This window comes from Corticium candelabrum, chromosome 14 (genome assembly GCF_963422355.1).
Source record: "Corticium candelabrum chromosome 14, ooCorCand1.1, whole genome shotgun sequence".
Lineage (NCBI taxonomy): Eukaryota > Metazoa > Porifera > Homoscleromorpha > Homosclerophorida > Plakinidae > Corticium > Corticium candelabrum.
In genome coordinates, this window is record NC_085098.1 from 5,842,265 (window position 1) to 5,864,622 (window position 22,358).

The 22,358-nt window shown below is 41.0% G+C and overlaps 3 protein-coding genes and 1 non-coding gene across 6 annotated transcripts in view; all 4 read left to right on the forward strand.

Moving 5' to 3' along the window:
• Positions 1-14,240, forward strand: part of LOC134189869 (THO complex subunit 2-like) — an 18,138-nt gene extending 3,898 nt beyond the window's left edge. The window contains exons 7-45 of the mRNA XM_062658263.1: positions 80-172; positions 1,706-1,801; positions 2,295-2,351; positions 2,792-2,967; positions 3,944-4,109; positions 4,176-4,241; positions 4,655-4,785; positions 5,053-5,154; positions 5,213-5,297; positions 5,371-5,464; positions 5,569-5,649; positions 5,725-5,821; positions 5,877-5,994; positions 6,411-6,590; positions 7,419-7,583; positions 7,647-7,718; positions 8,164-8,252; positions 8,308-8,434; positions 8,651-8,792; positions 8,988-9,145; positions 9,477-9,537; positions 9,908-9,975; positions 10,037-10,168; positions 10,393-10,461; positions 10,522-10,637; positions 10,940-11,021; positions 11,096-11,137; positions 11,447-11,495; positions 11,596-11,620; positions 11,842-12,117; positions 12,399-12,661; positions 12,819-12,844; positions 12,935-12,991; positions 13,070-13,198; positions 13,263-13,338; positions 13,396-13,454; positions 13,518-13,580; positions 13,642-13,757; positions 14,079-14,240. Of these exons, the coding sequence (XP_062514247.1) occupies positions 80-172; positions 1,706-1,801; positions 2,295-2,351; positions 2,792-2,967; positions 3,944-4,109; positions 4,176-4,241; positions 4,655-4,785; positions 5,053-5,154; positions 5,213-5,297; positions 5,371-5,464; positions 5,569-5,649; positions 5,725-5,821; positions 5,877-5,994; positions 6,411-6,590; positions 7,419-7,583; positions 7,647-7,718; positions 8,164-8,252; positions 8,308-8,434; positions 8,651-8,792; positions 8,988-9,145; positions 9,477-9,537; positions 9,908-9,975; positions 10,037-10,168; positions 10,393-10,461; positions 10,522-10,637; positions 10,940-11,021; positions 11,096-11,137; positions 11,447-11,495; positions 11,596-11,620; positions 11,842-12,117; positions 12,399-12,661; positions 12,819-12,844; positions 12,935-12,991; positions 13,070-13,198; positions 13,263-13,338; positions 13,396-13,454; positions 13,518-13,580; positions 13,642-13,757; positions 14,079-14,109 (4,035 nt within the window). The 3' untranslated portion in view covers positions 14,110-14,240. The remainder of the gene's footprint in view (positions 1-79; positions 173-1,705; positions 1,802-2,294; positions 2,352-2,791; positions 2,968-3,943; positions 4,110-4,175; positions 4,242-4,654; positions 4,786-5,052; positions 5,155-5,212; positions 5,298-5,370; positions 5,465-5,568; positions 5,650-5,724; positions 5,822-5,876; positions 5,995-6,410; positions 6,591-7,418; positions 7,584-7,646; positions 7,719-8,163; positions 8,253-8,307; positions 8,435-8,650; positions 8,793-8,987; positions 9,146-9,476; positions 9,538-9,907; positions 9,976-10,036; positions 10,169-10,392; positions 10,462-10,521; positions 10,638-10,939; positions 11,022-11,095; positions 11,138-11,446; positions 11,496-11,595; positions 11,621-11,841; positions 12,118-12,398; positions 12,662-12,818; positions 12,845-12,934; positions 12,992-13,069; positions 13,199-13,262; positions 13,339-13,395; positions 13,455-13,517; positions 13,581-13,641; positions 13,758-14,078) is intronic.
• On the forward strand, positions 6,048-6,146 carry Trnar-ccg (transfer RNA arginine (anticodon CCG)). The gene is made up of 2 exons: positions 6,048-6,084; positions 6,111-6,146. It is a non-coding gene; the product is annotated as a tRNA-Arg (tRNA).
• A 468-nt stretch (positions 14,241-14,708) lies between the features above and the next one.
• Positions 14,709-17,189, forward strand: LOC134189870 (threonine synthase-like 2). The gene is made up of 2 exons (XM_062658264.1): positions 14,709-15,092; positions 15,761-17,189. The coding sequence occupies exons 1-2, from the start codon at positions 14,870-14,872 to the stop codon at positions 16,966-16,968; spliced, it is 1,431 nt and encodes a 476-aa protein (XP_062514248.1). The 5' UTR covers positions 14,709-14,869; the 3' UTR covers positions 16,969-17,189.
• Positions 17,190-17,498: 309 nt separating this feature from the next.
• Positions 17,499-22,091, forward strand: LOC134189609 (pro-interleukin-16-like). Of its 3 annotated transcripts, none has more exons than XM_062657937.1 (7): positions 17,499-17,712; positions 17,852-17,998; positions 18,346-18,438; positions 20,022-20,091; positions 20,153-20,227; positions 20,620-20,666; positions 20,721-22,091. In XM_062657937.1, exons 3-7 carry the CDS (start codon positions 18,381-18,383, stop codon positions 21,944-21,946), a joined length of 1,476 nt encoding a protein of 491 aa, XP_062513921.1. In that variant the 5' UTR covers positions 17,499-17,712; positions 17,852-17,998; positions 18,346-18,380; the 3' UTR covers positions 21,947-22,091. The 3 variants fall into 3 exon arrangements, with proteins under 3 accessions (XP_062513921.1, XP_062513918.1, XP_062513919.1); XM_062657934.1 differs by lacking the exon at positions 17,499-17,712 and having other exon boundaries at positions 17,779-17,863; positions 17,940-17,998; XM_062657935.1 differs by lacking the exon at positions 17,499-17,712 and having other exon boundaries at positions 17,779-17,863; positions 17,940-17,998; positions 20,736-22,091.
• The last annotated feature ends 267 nt before the right edge of the window (positions 22,092-22,358 follow it).

The following is a 22,358-nucleotide window of genomic DNA, read 5'->3' on the forward strand; positions in this document are numbered from 1 at the left end:
AGGGTTTGTTATCAGCAAATTTACTGTTGTGCAGCTCTGTGTGGTTTGGGTTTTTTAACGGTGTTGTGTCTTTTGACAGGACTCTTCGTTGCAACCACCTGAATCGCTGTTACACATGGCTGCTCTCCTTCTTCAGAATGACTTTATTTTATTGAACCAGCTCTACAGTCATGTAAGCGTTAATAGCAGTTTTACGTTTCTTAATGTATTTGGTTTATTGTGGAGTGAGTTTGTGGTTCAATGAAACGAGGTCTCAGGAGGTGACCAATTGCAGTAAAAATGCAGTTATTGTTAAAGTGTTGTTGTGTGCTTTTTATGTTGTTAACTCTGGGCGCATGCGCTAAGGTTACAGTAGCTGTTGTGTGTGATGTCAACATATCGTTGTTGCAGCTTGATAACTAGTAGGCGGATTCATGCAGGAGGTTCCAATTTTGATTACTGACTTACGAGTACGTTCAACGTCATAATGAACAGAGAGAAGGTGAACCTGCGACAAAACGACGCAAGTCAGTCAGACACCGAACTGATGATAGATTGCCTGTTCTCAGCCACTTTTATAAACAAGTGTTGGGATGCTTGTGTCTAGTGACCTGCATGTGGTGTTAGTATGTGCATGCTTGCTAGTAGGTCGTGTGCAGCAGCTGTTTGGTGTAGTATCTGTGCCTTGTTGTTGAGGCTAAAATCTGTCATTTGGTGTTCTAGTGAGCGAAGGCGTGTCTCTAACCGAATATGGTTACTACCAAAGTACCTGGAATTGGATAGGGGTCAATTTCTCGGCACCTAGGGTTTAGCACTTTAGTGCTTCTCTTCATTGTTACCCGAAGCCCGAATATGCGGGCTAAGGGTATAGTAGACGTGCAACTGTACAACCATATTTATACTCGATTAGCGCAGATGCAAGTGAAGCTATTCCAACCAATAGACGAGAAGTTGTGTCATTACCGATTGATAGACGAACATGATGTCATCATAAGGCTCCACCTCTATCGTTTGGTAGCTACTAACGAGAATTCGGTTATCGGGCGTCTGTCATTTACATGGTGTTTAGTCCTTTGCTTTACAAAGGGTTCAGCACATAGAAACAACGCCTAGTCTACATTTGCACATGCATGTTTTTCCCACCAACAACCAGGCGACGATTCAGGCGCCATGCGGTACATGTAGCTGTACCTGACTTGTAACATTTTGCCTGTTCCACAGTGTTTCTGCATAGTGGTTCTGCAGTCTGACAGCTTGGGTTTTCGGTGTGCGTGGCTGAGTGGCCGCGGTGTTGTTGCAAAAGTCGCTAGTGTCATCTTCAACAGAAATTTGGTGCTCCACAGGAATTTGCAAAGGGGAACATGCATTATCTATGACAGTGTGTCTGTTTGTCGGACAAAGCGGCTGATCTGTAAGTACTCAAGTCTGGAGACGCTTTGCACTTTGTTTAGCTAAACGAATGCATTGGAAACCGTAGCAGAGATGAGTGGGTTAGGCTAAACCTCAGTATGCAAAACATTATCAAGTGACGAGATATGTGATTACATACACCGGCCAAGGGCTTAGCACTGTAATGTGCTTCTCTATTCATTGTTGTTGTTGTTGTTGCCTTTTTGGATGTTATCTTATTGAAATGTCAATGCAATCTGTTAGTACAGTTATCTAGATATTTTCTTTTTTGTTTGTTTGTTTGCTCTTGGTCAGTGATTGAATCGTTTTGTGTTAGTTGACTCCAAGTGATGAAGAAATTGTGGAGCTCGACAGGAAGGTGATGAGTGGTGCTCAAGAGAAAGCGAGAAAGATGGGAACTGTGCTGCTTAGTGTAAGAGAAAAACATATATTATACACGTATGCTGCACATCTATAGTGTTCGGTGACTAGACAGTGTGTGTGCTTTCTATTTATTGACCATATAATTTTGTCGTTGCTTTTAGTTGCATTATTAAATTACGTTACAGTGATGATAGTAAACGGTTTGATGGCTATTCTATTACACTAGATGCTACATTTCTGATGTATCCGGTTGTAAGTCTATTTGGTGTGTGTGTGTGTGTGTGTGCGTGTGTGTGTGTGTGTGTGTGTGTGTGTGTGTGTGTGTGTGTGTGTGTGTGTGTGCGTACATGTGTGTGTGCGTGCATGTGTGTGTGTGTGTGTGTGTGTGTGTGTGTGTGTGTGTGTGTGTGTCCATCTGTGTGTCTGTGCCTACATTATTTTTGTCATCTGCTTATCTTTGTCAGTCAGAGTGATACAAGTCGGTGTTTATGTATGGCATATTTGATTTGTATTGGATTTGCACCATCACGATCTCTTTGCAGGAGAGAGCTTCTGAAGGCCAAGATGGTCAAGAACCAATGGAGACAGATGAAGTCAAGGTACTACACCAATCTGTATGCTTACTCCGGTTTTGGCTGTTGTTTCATATGGTCAATTTCTTAATTTCATAATTGAAATTGTGTCTGTGGGCTGGAACGCTGAGACAGTAATTTGTCATGCTAGTTGGCATCGCATTGTTCATGTCCTTTTGAAACTGCTTTGCAACGAATGTGTAATAATACTGTATCTGCAGTCGGCATTTTTCTGTGTGATATACATATGTAGTTCATGGATTATAGGCAGCGTTTATGGGGTTTTAATTGTTTAGAGCTGTGAGACATGTTTCAACTCTAGTACAGAATGAACGCATGGCTTCGTTAATTAATTACTTAAAATAATCTGCAATGGTAACGTAGTTGACTGAGCCATCAGACTGCAGCAGAGTCTCGGTCTGGCTTTACTGGGTTTACACATAGTCAGCTGATGTGTTGATGTTTAGACACAAGTTCCAAATCAGAAGTTCATGTTGTGCGAAGCTCTACTTCTTGTCGGTGACTGGATACATGCAAAGGCGATTATAGACAGACTTCCTCCGTATTCAGTGACAAGTTATCCGTCAGTATCAAGAGCTCTCTGTGGTGTGCTACACATGACTTTGGAGCTGTTCTACAGACAGTGAGTTGTCAAGTTTTCTGTTTATTTACTTGTGTACAAAGTTTGTTTATTGATTATTTGGCGTATTTGTTTCAGTAGCAATACTCTGGTTGCAATGTGTGTGTGTGTGTGTGTGTGTGTGTGTGTGTGTGTGTGCGCGCGCGTGTGTGTGTGTGTGTGTGTGTGTGTGTGTGTGTGTGTGTGTGTGTGTTTATGTGCATGTGTGTTGTGTGTGTGTGTGTGTGTGTGTGTGTGTGTGTGTGTGTGTGTGTGTGTGTTTGTGCACGTGTATGTGTGTGTGTGCACGTGTATGTGTGTGTGCGCACGCACGCGTGCTAGCATGTGTGCTAGCATTTGCACTAGATATTGTTTTGTGAGAGGTAATACAGGCAATAAATTAATTAACATGAGTTGTGTTGTTCATTTGAGTTAGTGTTGTTAACACTTTTGCTTTTCTGCCGTCATATACACTGAATGTCACAGCTGATTTCTCAGTACCGCACTCCCTATGTAGGGATGCAAAGGACCTGAAATGGCGGCCCAATCAAGTGTATCCAAACGCACCCAAACCAGATCTCTCAAAACTTAGTAAAAATCATTATTCTTTTATTGCCTGGTGTGTACTGAGGTTGAATGTATCGTAGTCTTCAGAATTTTTGTGAACATTATAAGTGTAGTTCATTTGCTTGCTACGGTGAGTTTTGTTCAATTTTTGTTTGCGGATGCTAACCACTTATGTATGCATCATTCTGGTAATAGTACTAGACAACATTAATTAATTAATTAATCAATCTAACTAGACTGAGGAATCAATATTATCTGTCTACGGGCGTTTAGTTACTTACGAATTTTTGGAAAATACATGATGGAACCATTGTTTGGAACTAAACTGGTATACTGGGGTGAATGAACGAACTAAAACTGTCTTGATGAAGTATTGTTTCTACAGTATATACATAGTGCATGCATGGATTTTGTCTAATTTCACTTCTTGTAGGTTTGCTCCTGTGGCTGCACGTGGTCGTGTTTATCCAGCGTTGTCTAGTGCTGGAAGTCATGGAGTGCCGCAGCTGACATCATTCACAGAACTTCCCGTCCATATTTTTCCAATGCTACTTTGCTTGGGACCATATATTGCTGTCGATCCTCTGCTGTTTGCAAAGGTCAGTTGAGAGATTCGTGAACAGGCAGTCGGCGTGCCATTTTTGACGTTGTTGTTGATGTTGAAGGTGGTACGAGTAGGAAGCACATTTCTTAAGGAGTACACCATGGTCGACATGAAATCAAAAGAATATGTAAGATATTTAAGTTACCAGTGTTTCACACTGTCAGAGGTCTATTGCACGTGTTGTGCATCATTCTCACATATGTGTATTATCTGACTGTGCATTATTTGAGTTGAGTGTCACAAGTGCATGGTAGTTCGTGCATGGCATGGGGTGTGCTCGGTTTCATATGAAGTTGATACATAGGAATTCAGATGATCGTATGCTGTGACTTGATTTTACTATACAATTACGGTAGAAACAGAAGCACGTTTGGTAACTTCAATAGTTTAGAGTAATCAATGTATTAGTGGACTAACCAAGAGGGTCTGTTGGGGACTGCTTATGGTACATGCAAAACTATGTAATGTATGATTGTAATAGTAGAGACATCTGTATCTCAATATCTAGAACTAACCTTGACCTTGATGTTGTCATGTCAGGATGCTGTGTGGTCTGGTGTTGTTGAAGTCGTCGACCAAGTGTTATTGCCTGCATTGTCACTGCTGCAATGCAACTGTGGTCTGGCAGAAGAACTCTGGTCTCTTCTAAGGCTTTTGCCTTATCAAATGAGGTAAGAGCAGGAGACGACCCTATAGCATTATTATAGTATTTTGGGAGAGACGATGTGTTCTTGAATATATCACTTTTGTATGTGGTGATATTTTGTATTGACTGGATGTGTCTTGCACTCTTTCATTTGATTTCTTCACTTACATGTGGGCACTAGCTATACAAGATTACTTGCTGTTTTTTAGCTTGTTTACTTTCCTTTTTTAATTAATTAATTAGTTGAAGGGATGTGGACTGTAGTATGGGCTGTGATTTGTGCGTTTTCTAGATATTGTTTGTATGGCCAGTGGAAAAATGAGTTGTATGCACTCCATCCACCACTGATCCTTTCTAAAGCTGTGACATTGGAAAGGGCAAAGTACATTATGAAGTAAGAGATACTCCTTTTGTGATGTTTTTGTAAAAGGCAAACATTGGGGTTTGTGCAGACGGCTGTCAAAGGAGAATGTCAAGCCTTCAGGGAGACAACTAGGAAAGCAGAGTCACAACAATCCAACTATTTTGTTTGATTATGTATGGCGTACAATAACTGTTGCAAACCAAGAGATTGTAGTCACGATTATTATTTTGTATGATTGTGTTCTAGTTGCTTTCTCAGATCCAGCGCTATGACAACTTCATCGGTCCGGTTGTGGACTCACTGAAGTATTTGACACCACTGGCATATGACGTTCTGTCATGTAAGTTGTACAATACTGTTGCTGCAGTTTGTCGATTTAGTTCATGCTGCAAAGGATCAGTTTGTCGTTGATTGTAGTCGACTTCTCTGTGTTTTTTTCTGCAGTTTGTCTGATTGAGGCTTTGGCCAGTCCCGATAAAGAACGAATGAAACATGAAGATACGAATATGTCCATGTGGCTGCAAGGTCAAGACCAATTTCTGTTGTGCCCATCAGTGTGGCATGTTCACAGTTGTAATACACATGTCTAACATTCTACAGGCCTAGCTACTTTCTGTGGCGCCATTTTCCGCAAGTATCCCATTGAGCTGGCTGGTCTTCTGCAGTATGTTGCCAATCAGTTGAAGGCTGGCAAGAGGTACATGTGGTTGTTACAATGTAGTGTTCAAACTTTCAGACTTTTCTTCGTTTAGTTTTGATCTGATGGTTTTGAAAGAAGTTGTGCAGCGCATGGCGGGAATAGAGACTTCAGAGGAGGTGACAGATCAACAGTTAGAAGCTCTTTCTGGAGGAGAGCTTCTGAAAGCTGAGGTTAGCTGTCGTTCTCACTTTAAGTTTCCGTATTAGCAGAAATTCTTGATGTCGGCCCTGTGGCCTAAAGGTGAAGGCATCGGCCTCCGGTCGTGTGTCATGAGTCCGGGAGTTTTAGCCGGGGATTGCGGGTTCGAATCCCGTCAGGGTCGCTTGCTTTTATATTTCTTTTTTTTGACGTTTCTGTCAAATTGTTTTTTTCTTTGATTACTACACCCGCGTAAAGTAATTCGTTAGTTTCTAGACTCTTTCTAACATCAAAGTGATTTTTTGTCTTTTATAGTGGCCATAGAATTCAATGACATGGTACTTGCATGCAGTACAACTTACCGATGATTCTAGGGCTGATTGCTTGTTCCTGATCAAAGTGTTTGTATTTATTGATTGTTTTTGTATTTGTGGCTGGTGTCGTTTAGGCTGGCTATTTTGCTCAAGTTCGAAATACAAAGAAGTCGTCACAGCGGCTGCGTGACTCACTAGTTGATGATAATCTCGGTGTGCCATTGTGTCTGCTAATGGGTCAACAACGAAATAGTATAATATTTAAAGAAGGATGCCAGCAACATGTGAAACTTGTAGGGAAACTCTACGACCAGGTTTGATGTCTACCCCTGTCTGTCTGTCTGTCTGTCTGTCTGTCTGTCTGTCTGTCTGTCTGTCTGTCTGTCTGTCTGTCTGTCTGTCTGTCTTTGAGTAGAGCAAACATTCTTTACAATAGAGGCATACAGCGTCATGTACATTGTTGCTTGATGTCTGGAATCTGGCAGTTTGTGACGTAGTAGAGTGTATTGATGAAAGAAACAATCTCCGTGGCTCTGCTAGTCTTGTTAGCTGTGTTGTCCATCTGGTTATCTTGTTGGTTTTTGCTAACACTGCATTCCCTCATATGCAACACCTTGGCTCTTATTACGTACAATATTTTGGTACTATGTGCAGTTGTACAGTGTAGTTAGGGAATAGGGTAGAAGCTGTGCAGTCCCCTGAAAGATGGCAAAGGAAGACATCACTGATAGCTATAGTTCTAATGACAGTTTGCAGCATGTGTAACTGATGCATGAGAGCAGTTGCCAACTGAAAATTTAGCTGTGGAGGAAGCAACCGAATCAGAATTAGAAATGTGGCTATTAGTGATGTTTTCAATTTTTCAGGAATTTCATGGCTTTTATCTTATTCCTTAATTAACCACACTGTACAAAAGCACATAGTGCCAAAATGGTGTGTGTGTGTGTGTGTGTGTGTGTGTGTGTGTGTGTGTGTGTGTGTGTGTGTGTGTGTGTGTGTGTGGTGGGTGGGTGTTTGTGTGTCTGTGTGTGTCTGGTGGCATTGAAACGAGGAAATACGGTATATTTCTCTGATTGTTTGTATTCATAGGTATGTTGCTTTTCAGTGATTTTGTTGAGTATATAACCAACGATTTTGTGTAGTGTCAAGATACGCTAGTGCAGTTTGGCATTTTTCTTGCGACTCACTTGAGTCCTGAAGATTATCAGCATCGGATGCCTGATCTTCAGTCATTGTCTGTGAAGTACTACATGCAGCCCGATGTTGCGTTCTTTCTGACACGTCCAACACTGACTCATAGCATTAATGTCAGCAACGATCTCTGGCACTTTGGCAGTTGTTAACTTTTTATACGTTTGTTTGGGCGCCAGGCAAAGTTTGATGAATTGAAGAATGCCGAGGGCAACAGGAAAGCCTCTAAGACAAAAGATGTACTAAACAAGGTTTGTCTTGTTTCAGTGCATTAAAAGTCGATCGATGTGTTGTGCTGGTTGTGACTAAAGTTCATAGCTTTGTAGATTTTTTGTAATGTTAGCAGGGTTGCCACATGCTTTGAAAGGAAAAAAGACGTATAGGCTTGTGTATACCACAACCACACCCATTGTTTACTGCATGCTTACATTTAGTAACTGCACCTTGCAAATCTACATGATTGCAGTTAGCTCAATAAAACTACACCATGATGTCGATGATGATGTAGCGTCACATGTCATCTCAATATATATATATATATACATATAATCTTGAATAATGTCAGTTTATCAAAGTTTGTCTAGTCACTAGTGATCAAGAAGTGATACATAAGACATAACATAAGAATGTGCATTTGTGTATCTGGTTTCTTATTGTATTACATGAGAACATTGATTTGTCGTGCTTTCTGTTTAGTTCTATGTGCAGTCTGTTGACATGGTTATGCAGAGTGTATGGGCAAGTGCAAGAGGTTTACATCCAGCCAACGTTTGGGCTGACATTAGGTGTCATGAGCTTTCATTTCATATTGTTTATGAAATTTTCATGTGCTGTTGATAGTCCACAGCTTTATGTTGCCTTCTGGACGCTGTCACTGTATGACTTGCGAGTACCGGTGGAGTGCTATGAAGCAGAAATTGGAAAATTGAGACTTATAGCTGACGAAGCAGATGCCAATATGGAACTGGTACGATTACTCATAATGTTTACTACAATTTCTGGTTATTTGTGCTTTATTTTTTTGTTAATCTGACATGCTCACTTGCTTCGACTTGCTTGTCTGTCTTTGTCTTTTTCTATCTTCGCCATTTGCTTCTCTTCTTTCCTTTTTCTAAGCATTTCTCTTTTAGTTTCTGACATATTTAGATGGTTTGTTAACATTTATTGGATAATACCTTTGCAGACTTCAAGTAAGAAGAAGAAAGAGCGAGAGCGTTGTGACATGGTTATCAAGCGGTTACAAGATGAGCTTGCAGCTCAACAGGAAAATCACGATCGAGTTATTGCACGACTGCAACACGAAAAGGATGCATGGTTTAATAATCGTAAGTTTGGCATTGAGTTATATATGACATAGCATGAGTTAGCTTGTATAGTTTGTATGTCTTTTAATTTTCTTGCTAATTTGCTTACTTTCTTTTGTTTGTTTGCTTGTCTGTTGGTGTCTGTTTTTCTTTTTTTTCTGTTTGTTTGTGTGTCTGTTTGGAGATACTGTATTGAGTCTTGTTTGTCTGTTGCAGGGTCTCAGAAAAATCGAATGATTACTCAACTTTTACAACTCTGCATATTTCCTAGGTGTTGTTTTACAGCACTGGATGCTGTTTATTGCGGCAAATTTGTGCATACACTGCACATGTTGAAGACACCAAATTTTTCTACTCTTTTATTTTATGATCGGGTAAGTAAGTGTACAGTGGAGGTGCACATCATTTCCAAAGATAAATCTAAACCAGACAGCTCTATCACGTACACAAATTTTTTCTAACAAGAGCAGGGCTTGTGCTGAATTTCCTACTAGTGACATGAATTTTGTGTGGTGTTTTGTTAGTTGCCAATGGTAACTAATGGTAATGTGTTTGGCACACCATTTTAGTAATAAGAGAAGGAAACAGAATTTTTTCACTTTGCTTATACTTTATGCTGTAATAAAAGAGCACATTTTGTATTTCAATGGGTTATAGAATCTTGCAGTTTTAATATGTAACATAATTTGTTGTTTGTGTATGAAGGTTTTTTCTGACGTTGCAAGGACAATCACTTGTTGCACTGAAAATGAAGCTAGCCGATATGGTATGAACTTAATGGCAAGTAATTTTGTTTTATTTAGGATGGAGATTATAAGATTTACATAACGCTTGGCATCATGAGTTTTACTGCTTCTTTAAAATGATGAACTGGAACACACATGCGAGTAGACCAGTCTGTCTGAACTGTGGCTTTTAGGCTTTTCATGGATAGCAACATTTGTTTCTAATGGGGTTGACTAGTGTGGTTGTAATATGGTCTGGCTGTTTTTCGCTGTTCTGATCCAAATACTACCGTGCGATGTAGGATGTATTCTAACGCCATCACTCCATCGTAGTCTCCTTTAAACATCTAACGTTTATATTGCAGTAGCTGTTTGCAAATTTTTGCTGTATGATACTTTTGTATTTTACAGGCCGCTTCTTGTGCTGCACATTAAAGGTGGTTATGCGGTGGCATGATTCCAAAGAACTTTACAGACAGGTGATGATAGCACAATTTGGTTGAGTTTTTGTACTGCAGTTTTTTGTGTCATTTGTATTAGGAGTGTAACAAGTATCCTGGATTTGTCTCGATGATTCGAGCTGACCCAAGTAAAGATGCATCATCTGGTCTATACCTGGAATATGAAAACTATAGACACATTTGTTTCAAGTGGCACTTCAGACTGACGAAGGTACATGTCTACTGACTGAGACATCCAAGATTGACTAACTACATAGCACATGGCAGGCAGACAAATAACTACTAGATGGATTTGGTTGAATTTGTTGTATGCATTAAACTTTTACTTGGATTTTGTGATGTTGAGACTGGTATACTGACAAATGTAGATGCACTAACAAGACAGACACACAAACCACCAGTCATGTCATTCGTTTTTATTGTAATTTTGTTTAGTCACTAGTTACTTGTCTCGAGTCAAGAGATTATACACAAATACGTAACGCTCTCCTTGTTTTAACCAAGGTATATATTTTGGTTAAGTATGTTAGTAGTGGTTACTAGAGAGGTTCTGCTTCATTTCAGATACTGTACTACTATCCCATTGTGCAGAATCTTGGTGAAGCACTGGAAAAACGTATTGAGACAATTCGGGAGCAAGAGAAGGAAAAGAGGCCTGATCTTTATGCCCTAGCAATAGGGTAAGTGACATATGGAGTTGCACTATGCATTTCAACTATTTCAATGGAAATGATACATACAGTAGACAGCAACAAAATTAAACGTTTCAAGTTTTTATTTCAATATTTACTATTAGAGTACTAGGATCGAGGCATTGTGTGGTGTCTAGAGTCTGTTCAGTTGGTATTCTCCGTCCACTCCATTTATGTGGGATATGCGAATGTTTAAATTATTTGTTTCAAAATTTTATCAGCCTTTTGACTTAGATCACAGTATAGAATGGTAATATGCATTATATTGTCACTGTAGTATGTTTTACTAGGTATGCTGGTCTGATTAAGAATCGTCAAGTGAAGTATATTGCTGAATCTGAATTCCACCTCAAACCTGAGAAGGAAGTCACTGTAAGGCTACAACTTGTTACATCATATTCGTCGTTAGCATCAACAAGACCCTTTAATGAATCTTGCTACTGCAGCATACCCAGCGGATATGCAGCAGCAATGAGACTAAGGCAATGGTGAGACATTTGTTGTTACATGTTTGTGTTTGTATGTTGGTCGATAAACTGTACAGTAGCCTTGGTGATGTATGACATGAACCCGACTATACATCTGATGTGGCTGCTAGAAACACAGTGGTAGAACAGTACTAGCATGCTTTAGATCAAGTCACTAAATTGCTGATTAATGATTGTAATGACTATTCTCGCTTTTGAAAGACTGTGAAGTTGGTATGAAAATATTGTGGATTAGCTTTTGTTTGATTGTAGTTTGCTGTTTGTGTTACATAATGTGACTTGGATGTGAATGTCTTTTTATTGTGTCAGGAGACTGAAGCTGCAGTGAAGGTCAATGGTGGATCATCTACTTCACAAGGTATCAGTTATGGAAGACAGCGCATTTTGCGCATCTCTATTGCTATTCTCGAGCCAGTTCAACTGATTGTTGGCACTCTTTCCTATTTCTGAATCATTAGCAATCGAGAAACCCAAGCCAGCAAGGTAAGCTGCTTGTAGTTGATTGATTTGGTTTGAAAATCGTAGATCAGCATGTATGTGATTAATTGTAGAGGCACGTTGTAACTATAATTCTAATTTATTCAGAATGACATCAGAAGTTATCAGCCATGATTTGACAAATTTGAAATTTGCTAAATTCTGTTGTGCACTTGCACTATAAATCATATGGTATCAGTTTTTGTGATTTTTTGTTTGTTTTTTAGTAAACCTGTAGAGAAATCTGAGAAGCCAGCTGTATCTCAACGGTCTCCGGGTCCAGTCAAGACTTCAGCAGTGAATTCTCCAGCGTCATCTGGTGAGCCTGACAAAAAGCCAGTTGTGAAGAAAGAGCACGTCGTTAGTGAAGGAGAGAAGCGAGCATCGAGTCGAGTATCTTCCACTTTGCTAAATTCTGGTGCTGTAGCTTCAAAGAAAGACGGCTCCAAGTCACCTAGTACTCATGCAAAGTCACCCCTACGAGCAAAAGAGGAAAAGGCAGAGTAAGGACTTGTTTGCGTTGTGGTATGTAGCTACAATGTTGATGACAAGACTATGAAGGGAGGAGATGTTGTGGCGTAGTGGGTGGCCACAAAATGATAGATAACGAAATGCATTTCAGTCACAAGCTTGTACTAGTTTCTGGGTGGTATTTATGCTTTCTTTATTAAGAACATGGACATACTGTCAGTCAGTCAGTGGTCAGTCACTCTGACAGATAGACAAACAGAAACAGCAGAGTAGGTGAAGTTGACTCTATGATTGTGCTTATGTGATTATTTAGGTCTGGAGATAGACAGAGAACAACATATGATAGTGGTAGAGAAGTGAGCAAAGAAGCGAAGGCATCATCAACGATATCCAGAGAGCCTCGTGATGCAAAAGAGGTTCGTAATGCAGCAAAACGAGGGGAACGAGAGGATGGAAGATTACAGGAAAGGGCGAAGGCTAGTCCAAAGTTAACATCTACTACAACAACGAGTACCTCTACATCTCGTAAGCCACGAACTGGAGAATCATCTCAAACTAATGATGATGAAGATAGAGGTAAAGCATTTAAGTTGATCAGTTGACTTTTGTAACACACTCTTAGTTGGAATATTAAATTTAGTTAAATGTTTAGTCAATTGTCTGTTTTCATGTAGTTTTACAGTCTGGTAATATTGAGGTTTGTTTACTCATAACAATGGCTTTTCTATTATAGAGGTAAAACGCCGCAGGACAGGCAAGGTAGTGGACAATGTATTTTTTACATTTTCTCCTGTTGTCATCAGTCACCGTGTGCATGCTCAAGTTTCCTATTTCACATTCTGAATTTAGGAAGGAACTTCCCAGCAAGAAAACATTGAAAGCAGAAACAGAGATAGGATAGACAAAGTTAGTAGTTTCGTATACTTACAGCAAAAGTAAACTGTGTTGATCCTCTTCATTGCTTGTGACTTTTGTGATTTCTAGTTTTCTGATTTGAAAGACGGAAGTAGAGACAGCGGAAGAGACAAAGGAGAGAAAGACAGAGACAAGGAACGTGAGAAAGACAGAGACAAAGAGAAAGTAGTTGCTTCAAAGCCATCTGAGCGGAAACGGGTGAGCAATCTCGTTTCTGGTATGGCACAGTGTAGTGCATTGAGATGAATTGTTGATTGGTCAGGATCGCGATAAAGAAACGAATGGTGACTCTAAGGAAAAGGAATCAAAGCGTCACAAAATCGACGGCGACACAATAAGTGACTGACTTGCCAATCGTGTTGAGACTACAAGACTGAGATATGTGTTGTACACAGACGCTGGTGTTGGGTCTGAAGCAGCAATGAAGACAACCGAAACGGATGACAAGTCAAAGGTCTGTTGTGTTGAAGTCATTGCTGCTCTTGATATTTGGTAGGCATTTGGTTGACTGTTGCAGCATACGAAAATAATACGCATCACCAAACCTACAACCGGTAGTACTCCATCATCTGATAGAAGAGTATGCTAGTATTGTTGTTTAGTCTTGTTAATAAGGAGAAACACTTGTGTCATACATGTAGAAGCTGAAAGAACCAAATAAGGAGCAACGAGAAGTTGGTCGGGATTTAAAGCCTAGAGAGTCTAGAACTGTAGTGACACCTTCAGCTCGATCAACTCGAGAACGAGGAGACAAGTAGTATCCAGCTATTCTGCAGTGTGTGTGTGTGTGTGTGTGTGTGTGTGTGTGTGTGTGTGTGTGTGTGTGCGTGTGTGTGTGTGTGTGTGTGTGTGTGTGTGTGTGTGTGTGTGTGTGTGTTGTGGACAGGGTGTATTGCGGTTCTCGTTGTGTTGTGTGATTTCGAGTTCTTATCTGCTTGCCGTTCTTACTGCATTACTGGCTGTTGTTTACTTGTGAACATCTCTTGTATGCCAAGGCATGCACTTTGTCATGTCTATGTTTATGCACATGCGTGGACATCGAAATGGCTTTGTTTCAATTTCTTAACTCATTTTGTAGCCATTCTTCTCATCAGCGAGAGAAACACTGATAAATTGTGACTTTTGCTTGATTCTTATAATCTGACGGCGTTAATGTAGGCAGATTACCATGACTATCTTAGGGCGGTTGTATCAGACTGCTGGGTAACAGAGAGTCAAGATTACTTAAGAACAGTGTCAATGCCAGTTTGAGATAAAAACATGAGTTTGTAGGCTGTTACAGCTTCCAAACGTAGTAATACCACAGAAGGTGTACCAGCCAAGAGGTCCAAATTGTATTCGACATGAGAATTTCGTTGTATTACTGTGTAGTCGACACTCATGATGGTCTCAGGTAATCACTTCAATTGTAGTGTAGTCTCCAGCATCTTGTCAAAGAACCCATAGGAGCCATTTCTGGCACCAATCTTTTTTGGCCGTTATTAGGCCATGTCATCATGCTGTACTGATATGTTAGTTAGAGCTGTTAGCTGGTGTACTATTTTTCATACTTTCTAATACTCGTAATGGTGGGCCACGTTGGAGCTCGTCTGCAATTGATGTAGTGATCAAGTTTGCAATATCGTTTGTTGCTACAGAATTAATTATTATTGTAAATTTTCAATTCATTAGTTAACTATGTTAATTAACTTATTTATGTAGGTCTAGTCTAGCAAAAGTCTGCCGGACAGTTGTTGCTAAATGCTCTATTTTGCCATTAATTAAATGTGGATGTGAGTTGTTTTTTGCAAGCAGGCAGAGTCTGCGCGAATTATGTAGGCACGTGATTCTATTGTCCAATAGCGTGCGACTCTGATCACAACTTTTGTTATGTTGTATTCGAGCACGAGAGGCGTAGTGGTCCATCAGACGTTTCAGAACGCTTTGTTATCTGGCTTTGCAGCCGATGGAGGACTGATGTTGCCAGATACCATCCCATCTGTTGACCATTCGACTCTAGTCTCCTGGAGCTCTCTTTCGTACGTCGAGTTGTGCAAAAGGCTCATATCACTGTTTACAACAGTAGACGAGATACCGAGAGAGACGTTGTACGGTAAGAATAAAGTTTAATTTATTAATAACTAGTACACTAGTACAGTATCTTTCGTACGGGCAAGATACTGTAGTGTAAAGGTAGGTCTGTGGACACGTCACGTGCAATCTTTGTTGCGAGGTCCCGGATATGCTGAATTAATTCGAATCTTGCTCTTCGCGCTTGTTTCGAACGAAATCGGCACACTCCCCGTGTAGCGCTTGCTGCAGAAAACGTGTAGGTTGGATTCGGTGCAAATGCAATCAGAATTTGGAGAGAAATGAAAGCGCTAGAAGAGTAAGTCTCGTTGGCAATAGATATTCGATCGCTCGAAGCTTTGCGAAGGACGACGATGCATACAGTCTACACAGGACTGGTGTGGGCGTGTGTTCGAATGAACTGGAATATGTAGCGGTTGCGTCATCGAGAAATTTTACGCGGGGGTCGATCCCTCGAGAGGGGACCCGGTGCATAAGTTTTTAAATTCTTTTACGCAAACCTTCCTCTGTGCGTGCCAAGTGTGCTTGCCGATTTCCGTTGCGAACGGACAAAAGACATGGCCGCCAAACGCGAACACACACACACACACACACAGACAGTTTGAGCTTTATATATTAGATATATCTCTATATTTAATTAATTAATTACACTAAATTTTTCATTAAAGTTTGTTTTATTAATTTTGCTAGAATTTATTGATTCGAGTTTTGTCGAGTTTGATTTGTCAGAAGTGGTTTGTGTTGTCGATGTGGGAGAGCTGAAAATTGCCGAGCTGTGGCATGGACCGACTGGCTCGTTCAAAGACATCGCATTGGGGTTGGTAGGAAAACTGCTGAATTATTTTCTCGCAAAACGAGGAGAATGTGCCACAGTCTTGGTGTCCACAGCAGGAAATACGGGTGGTGCTGTTGCCCATTGTCTAGCCGGTTCAACTTGTGCAAATGTTATCATGCTGTATCCAAAAGACAGAGTCGATCGAGTGCAAGAACTGCAGATGGGTACCGTTGCTGCAGAGAATGTAACTGTGTATGCAACAAGAGAGTCGTCAGTAGAAGACAATGATGCTGTATTGAAACGACTGTTTGACGACCGACAATTGGTTGAACGCCATAATTTAATGGGCTTGAATTCGGTCAATATCGGCCGCATCCTCATGCAGGTCGTTCATTTTTTCTCCTGTTATTTCAAAGTTTGTAAAGAGATTGGAAGCGAAGTCGTGTTTAGTGTTCCAACAGGAGGATGCGGCAATCTAGCAGCCGGTGTAATTGCTCGCCTGATGGGCATTCCGATAAAATTTATCGTTGGTGTGAATCACAACGATGTCATTCATCGAATGATCCAAACGGGTACAATTCAGCAACCACGCGAGATACTGCCTTCGTTTGCGAGTGCTATTGAAACTGGATCACCGAGCAACATGGAACGAATACTCGCATTACTGACAAACAGTGCAGAGTTAATAGCCGAGCAGATGTCAGATTGGAAATCGAAGTCAAAGATGGAGTTGACGTCGTTTCAGTTGGCTGCTCTTCAAAAAATTATGTGGAGCTCGTCAGTGTCTGAACGAGAGATACTCTGTGTAATTAACAAAGTTAAGACACGATATGATTATGATGTTTGCCCTCAGACTGCTGTGGCTATCTCTGCAGCTCGGAAATTCACCGATGAGAGACGAAAAGGAGTACTCGACTTTGTAACACAAGCTCCTATTGTCTGCTTGTCTACGGCTACTCTTGGTAAGTATACTGCAGTAGCAGCGAAAGCTGGAGTTGTTGCTCCGTGTTTTTTGGCTGTCGCTGCACTGCAGGATCATCCAATGAAATCGATTTTGCTTCAAGAAGGTGAAGACTGGGAAGCAGTAATTCGATGTCAAATTGCTCGTTTGAGAAAGTGTTGAATATTACACACATGTCAAGATTTTTTGTATAATAATTAGTGTATGTTATTAATTTATTTATTCAGCGTAATTTTGTTGCCTCCAGGACTTCTCTGTTTTTGTTTTTATCTGACCAGTGCGCACGTGACTAGACTATCGGTCACGTGTCTAGTCCTGCAACATTTTTTATTGGTTTTTCTTTTCTTCAGGTAGTTACTAAAATATTGTACATTGATAGCGGGCCATCCATGCACAGATAGAAGTTTTGAGTAGGTTGGACTAGCCTCGAACTTCCAGACCAGAGTGCGCGCGAAGCGCGAGAACTCTAGTCTAGACCAAGTCGATACTAAAATGATTTCAGAAATAGCCTTCTAAGCCAATCAGCTCCTTATAGCCGGAATGTCAGTTGTAAATTCTCATTGGTTTAGCAGTAATTGGTTATGCTAAGTGCACTAGCGACGCGTGTGAAACTCGCGTGGGTGGCTATGTGCACGTGATGAAGACTCTGGTGCACGCACACATCTTACTTCTAGTTTCAGCTTCAGTTCTTTGATATTTTCAAGCTTGCGGTGACAGGACATGCACAGCAGCGTCGCTAGACCATCACCTTTGACAACTGGTCGAGCGGTTAGACTAGCTAGCGGTCTGCCAAAGAATCGAAGAGTCGTGGTTTCATGCCGTCCATCAAGATATCGCCGCAAACACGGCAGACGTCTCTTCTTTGATGTCATGGCATTTACAAATACATATGATATGTTGATCTAGGTAAAACGATCCTACCCTGCTAGACTACCATTTAGCATAGCTATTGATACTAGAGGGTATCCGGGTTCTACGTTGGCAATATTATTCTATTTTGTCGCTGTTTGCGTGTGTGTATGTTTCTCATGGCTCGATTTTTTAGGAGCAAGAGGGAGTAAGTACACGTCCAACGGCATGATACAGTATTAGTTGCAGTCTAGGCATTGGCGTTTATTTGCTGGCTTGGCTAGGAAACAAGAAACAGGGACAAAGGAGACCATTGAACTGTCAACAACAGAGAAGGGCTTTGGTAAATCATCAGCGATAAACGTGCACTGCACACACACACACACACACACACACACACACACACACACACACACAACGCTTTGTCACAACGGTTACGTCGAACGTTGTAGTGCGCGTATTTGGGAACCGGAAGTAAAAATTGATCGATATCGTTTGATACTATAAGGAGAGACTGCAAGTGGGTATTTCACGAAACCGTCGAAGCATACATGTCTACCCATCAAGCAGTTGTCTACTGATGTAGGCCTGTAGTTACCTGCGCAGTGTCTATCACTATTTTCTGTGTACATTTAAGTTATTACTTTCACTTTTAATTAATTGATTGTGTTTTCGATATGGTTTGTATAGGTTTTAATATAATTGGTGGGAAAAGTGCTTCGGGCATGAACTTTGGCATTTTTGTATCAAAAATTACAGAGAACAGCGCTGCTGCCAAAGATGGTCAGTTCTGAATGATTTTGTTACTCTAGAGTGTATTAAATGTTGAGCAAATAGACACACCCATTAGAGCAAGTATAATGTTGGTACACTTTTTGTCAGTTTGTGTCGTCTTTCAGCTTGTTTCTACTGCTGCTGACAACGTTTGCACGAGAATAATGATTCATTGAATAATATAACTGCATGAAGTATGTTTTAATGTGTTACTGCTTTGTTCTTGGTCTACTACTAGCAGTCGCATACTTATGGGGAGTTCAGGGGGGAGGAGGAGGGTGAACAAACCGACCCATTTCAGTCAGAGGTCTGCTTTTTTCTGTGTATAATATAAAATGTAATTTTAGACACTCTATGGTTCGTTATTAGAGCTTTATCTGACTCGTATTAACTACACAATAATTACATTACTCCTATACCCAACAGCCTAGATTTGTTCTATTCATCACTGTCTACACTTGAATCTTTGAAGTCATCTTGCAATGGAATGAAAAGTCTGGCAGCAGCCATTCCCGAGGTTTTTGTTTGGCAATGTATGTAAAATCTCTACTACTGGGAGGCACATGTCCCCAGTGCCCATCCTGGATCCGCCTCTGCAGTGAATCTGCATGCAATATGCACCAGCTGTATACACAAAAGCTGTAGCTGCTAGAGTGCTGGCTTGGGTCCCATGTTCGAGATGCAGATTTAGACTCCAAGACTCTTTGGTGCGTAATGTGCAGTGTGTATCATTACGTGTACCTATGCATATGCTTACAAATGTCGACCTTCCAGTAAACCTGGTAACTAATAAATAGATTCACTAGAATAGAGCATGTTGAACTGATATATGACTGGGAGGTCCACTAAAAGGACCGACCCATACAATGCCCCCGGTACGCCCCTGACTAGTAGGGTCACCCTGTCCTAATGGAGAGCTGGTCCCGATGAAGCAGGTGTAAAACGTAGACAGCCTGTCTGCTGCTACAGACATAAACCGTGTTAGAGGTAACTAAAGCTAGAGATGACTGAAACTCAAAATGTGAAGCAACTTGTGATACTGCTGGAATCATCAGAAATAATAGCATTGAACAAAAGTGTGGGGCTTGTTAATTAGTACAACTTTGTTTGTGTGGGCTTGTGCACAACATATTTCACTATCAAGACAACTAGCAGACCCGTAGGAAGCATTTGAAAAGTGGTACGGCCTAACGTGCACTAAGAGGGTGTGGTCCATTAGTGCAAGAGAGCAGTCTTCTAGCATACTAGGTGTACATAATCTATTGTACAACGGGTTGTTGAATAATTACTCTCATTAAGGTACTCTGGCAAAACTGGACTGACCAGACTGAATGCATATGTCGTTCCTGCGGCTCTGAATTAGGCTTTGGGTAAAAGTTCACCTTAGAAAAAACATGGCCGGACCAGCCAGATCGGCTCCTGCGGCCCTGACTAGTAATAGCTTTGGAAATTTTTTATTACATTAATTAATATTAATATGTGGCATATAATATGTTTGAGTTGTACAGTTGTGATACTGTGTATCTTTTCATACTGTTCATTGTGTGTACAGGCTGATAGCTATGGCATTATGTATTGTGTGCATCACATAGGTCGTTTAAAGTGTGGAGATCAGCTGCTGAAAGCAAACAAACAGACACTTTATGATGTCACACGTCAACAGTAAGGACTCGACTACTAAGGACCTTAAAAATATTTGAATACGTACGTGCTTTTTTGCCAGAGCAATTGACATAGTGAAGGGTTGCGCACGACAAAAAGTTGTCTCTTTAGTAGTGTTGAGAGATCAGCAAGCTCAGTAAGCCAATGACTTCATGTGATCATGCAGATACTATATAATACGTATTATGGTTACTTGAAGATGCATTAATTTTTGCTGTCTACAATTAATTAATCAATATTTGTGGAAATTTAAGTTGGCATTTGTAGTAGTGCAATATTCTGTATTTGGCATGCCAGTCGCTCCTGAGTTGTGTAATGATATTTCTAGTGTTGCTCACGCGGTAACTTAAGATATTGTTCGCTGCAGATTGGCATCTAGAGATAAACTATAGTCAAAAACCACGTAATGCGTATGCACACTGCAATGTCCAGTTATACTAACTGTAGAAATACCCAATTAAATTTGGATAATATTTTTACTGCTTAAGTTATCAGATTTGAATTGTAGTTGTTGATGGTTGTGATTAGAGACGATTATAGAAAGCTGACAGCTGCCCTTGAATCTTCAACACGAGGTCAGTCAGATAGAAAGTGCTGTAAGGGACCATTTTGTGTAATCTAAATTTTAGTGTCTGTGCATGCAGTACGACTGCCTGATCGTATTCCCACGGAGATACCATCTGGACCATTGGGTGAGTACAAGGGTAAACCAGAGTCTCTCAATGTCGACGATATTCATGTCAGAGATGGTCGATACGTGCAAACATGGAGTGTCCCTCAGACATCTAAACGAACGATAGGAGCAGCAGAATTCGCTGAACGAAGTCTAGTGGCTCATTCGTCAGGGATCGAAACGCCAACTGGAATACCGACGTCCATGCTTGACTACAGACTGTCTGACACACAAACAGATGTTACGTCTCTGGAGCGATACACTGAAGACCCTGTGAGTTTGAATTCACAGCCGGTGAGCCACACATTATGGGAGCCTGTGGACACGTCAGCAGTCGATGTACAAAACTCAACGAGTGATTATGTACCTCCCGAAGTTGTGCCTCGATATGTACTTATGTCTTCCAGCTCTGCAAGTAGTTCTTCAACAAAGCAGAGTTCAGACCTTAGAGACACCTATTTGGAGAGACATACTCACACATGGCAAGGAAATCAGTCAGATAAAAAGAAATCAATGAGTGATTATGTACCTCCCGAAGTTGTGCCTCAGTATGTACCCATGTCTCCCAGCTCTGAAAGTAGTTCTTCAACAAAACAGAGTTCAGACCTTAGAGACGCCAATTTACAGAGCCATACTCACACATGGCAAGGAAATCAGTCGGATAAAAAGAAATCAATGAGTGATTATGTACCTCCCGAAGTTGTGCCTCAATATGTACCCATGTCTCCCAGCTCTGAAAGTAGTTCTTCAACAAAGCAGAGTTCAGACCTTAGAGACGCCAATTTACAGAGCCATACTCACACATGGCAAGGAAATCAGTCGGATAAAAAGAAATTTGTTGCTCGGACTGCGAGTAAGGAATCGACAGTTGGCCATGTCGTCGATGTGGGTGACGTACATGTACAGGAGCATCGACAAAGTTTAGGGACACCTACAAACAGCTATGTTGATATGGAGGCTCAGAGGCAGGATGGATTAGCACCGTATTCGAATCTGGGTAACTATTATGTGCCAATGGAATCGGCAGATTTGCAACAAGATTGTCAGACTTCACGTGAATATGTGACAATGTTGCCTGTGACGCAGCGTGTATTGCAGCCACGTAGTACAGAGAATGAATATGTTCCAATGTCACCTGCCATACAGGATGGTCTGGTTATTGATATTGATAATCAACAGTAAACATTGCCTTTCTGTCATGTCAGTCTCGATGGCAATTCAATATCTTAGCTTTGCGTTGTAAAATGCTTTGCTGCTTGCGTACTGTTGTTGTCATGTGCCGTAGTACATAGTTGTAATGTATTGTAATGTGCGCATGCGTATCTGACATATTTGTGTGGATGCTTTTGGCCGTCTCAAACGTTTGCGAAATGCAGTAGCGTCGCATCTTTTATGCCGTACTGATGTGGACAGCTTGGTTGCGCATCGAACTCTAAATCTCGCAATCAGTGGATCCTACCGGCTGATAAGGCAAAACCGCGAAGGTCACGTGGGCGGCCACTGCTCGTGCTGTTATCGATCGTCGTTCATTGGCTGCCTAGATAACGAGGGCGTGCGTTACATTTGTGACATCCAAACGACAGCGTGGTGGCCA